General features: G+C 34.8%; 1 protein-coding gene across 1 annotated transcript; it reads right to left on the bottom strand.

Annotated features, from left to right (window-relative positions):
• Positions 1-326: 326 nt before the first annotated feature.
• On the bottom strand, positions 327-1,806 carry LOC107897110 (homeobox-leucine zipper protein HAT22). The gene is made up of 3 exons (XM_016822459.2): positions 1,127-1,806; positions 956-1,035; positions 327-871 (listed from the first exon to the last, which is right to left on the bottom strand). Exons 1-3 carry the CDS (start codon positions 1,622-1,624, stop codon positions 586-588), a joined length of 864 nt encoding a protein of 287 aa, XP_016677948.2. The 5' UTR covers positions 1,625-1,806; the 3' UTR covers positions 327-585.

Below are 1,806 nucleotides of genomic sequence, written 5' to 3'. Positions count from 1 at the left end.
AATGTAAAAAGCCTTTATTTTCTTCTTTATATAATAACTTGTTAGAAAATATTTTAAGATAATAAAATAAAATTATAATTTTTACTATTATTTTAATAGTTTATATATTTATAATTTTTAAAAGATTAAATTAATTTTTTATTGTTTTTAAAGAGATTAAAATATAATTTTATTTTTATTAATTTAAAAATTAAAAATTTTAATACAAATATTGGGACAAATGTCCATAGACAATTAAAAATAACCAATGTTAATACATATTAATAAAAAAATCAAATTACATAACGAAATTGACCAAAAGGATAGTAGCATGGAATAAAAATAATAAATACTAAAAATAATCCCTTCATAGATACTGTATCTTTCTAATGATCATTTACAAATATAAAATTAAAAAAGAGAGGAGATTGATCAGTAATTCTACTGTTCTTTTCTTGTCTAGAAATTAATTAATTAATTAATTACAGTTACACTACCTTTTAATCCACTGCAAACCCTTTTTAACCCAAAAATAGAGAGGATGTGTGTTTTTTTTCTGTTCTCTCCCATTATTTTGTTACTAAATTCTATATAAAACTTAATTGATTAACATGCTGCAGAAGGACTAGTGACGGGTTTATAGAAACGAGGCTTTGACGGCATCGAAAATGGATTCTTGGAATTCCCATCGCCGGCAACGCCGCCGATTCTTTCACAAGATGGGCACATGGTGAGAGTGGCCGCCGGCATGTTCATGCAAAAGGGTTGAGCCGCCGTTTTCAGTGATCTGAGTTCTTGTAACTCCTTTTGCAGTCTTCTGTTTTCGTTTGTGAGTGTCTCACAACACCTCTTCAAAAACTCACAATCCACCTCAGTTTGCTTAAGCTTGGTCCTGCATGCTCAACAAAAACCTTGGTTAGAAAATTCTAAAGTTAAAAACAAGCTGGGAAATTTTCCAGGTTATTGTTTTAGTTACCTGGCTCTCCTGTTTTGAAACCAGACTTCAACTTGCCTAGGTTTCAGGTTTAATTGCCTTGCTAAAGCTTGTTTTTGGTTCTGTTTTCATGATATGTACCAGAAAAAGATTTAATTAATCAAAGCTGATATATAGTGATAAATATAAAAGAATAATTGGAGAGAACCTTACAGGATTGAGGGTGCTATGTTGTTTGAAGCTTTCCTCGAGAAGAGCCGATTGTTGTTTGGTGAGTCTAAGTTTCTTTCTTGCATTGACGCCATCTTCGTCTTCATCGCTAACTCTACACGAATTCTTCTCTACCTCTACTTCTTCGCAGCTATGGTCTCTCTCCCTCTTCACTCTGCCACTAGAAAATGATGAAACAGCACTAGGGGGAGAACCTGGACGGTACAAATCACCGGCGGCAGCGGTGGGGGGAGAGTCTTCATGGCGATGATGAAGATAACCACCACCTTTGTTGTTGACATCAACCTTTTTGGCAACAGTAACTCCGTAGCTATCACCGGAAAGACCCAGCGTAAGGAATGGTTCAAAACTTGTGACCGGCGCCACCTTGGCTGTTGACTTCTTGGGCTTTTGGTTGTCGGCCTTGGATGGAGTTTCCGGCGTCGATGAGAAGCCTAACCCTAGAACAAGTCCCGTATTACATGCATCATCAAGACCCATTAAGCTAAGCTTTTTTAGGTTTATATCAATGGAGTTTGAAAAGTTTTTTTTTTTTAATGGTTGTGAGAGATGAAGGAAATGAAGAGAAAAAGAGAGGAAAATGGAAAGGAAGAGTGGGTTCAAAAGATAAATGGCGTTTGTAAAAAGGGTCTTAAGAGGGGAAAGAGAAATAGTAAGATTTT

Source organism: Gossypium hirsutum, chromosome A11 (assembly GCF_007990345.1).
Source record: "Gossypium hirsutum isolate 1008001.06 chromosome A11, Gossypium_hirsutum_v2.1, whole genome shotgun sequence".
In the NCBI taxonomy this organism is placed as follows: Eukaryota; Viridiplantae; Streptophyta; class Magnoliopsida; order Malvales; family Malvaceae; genus Gossypium; species Gossypium hirsutum.
Note: the sequence above shows the minus strand (reverse complement) of the source record. Positions and strands in the feature narration are given on the sequence as shown.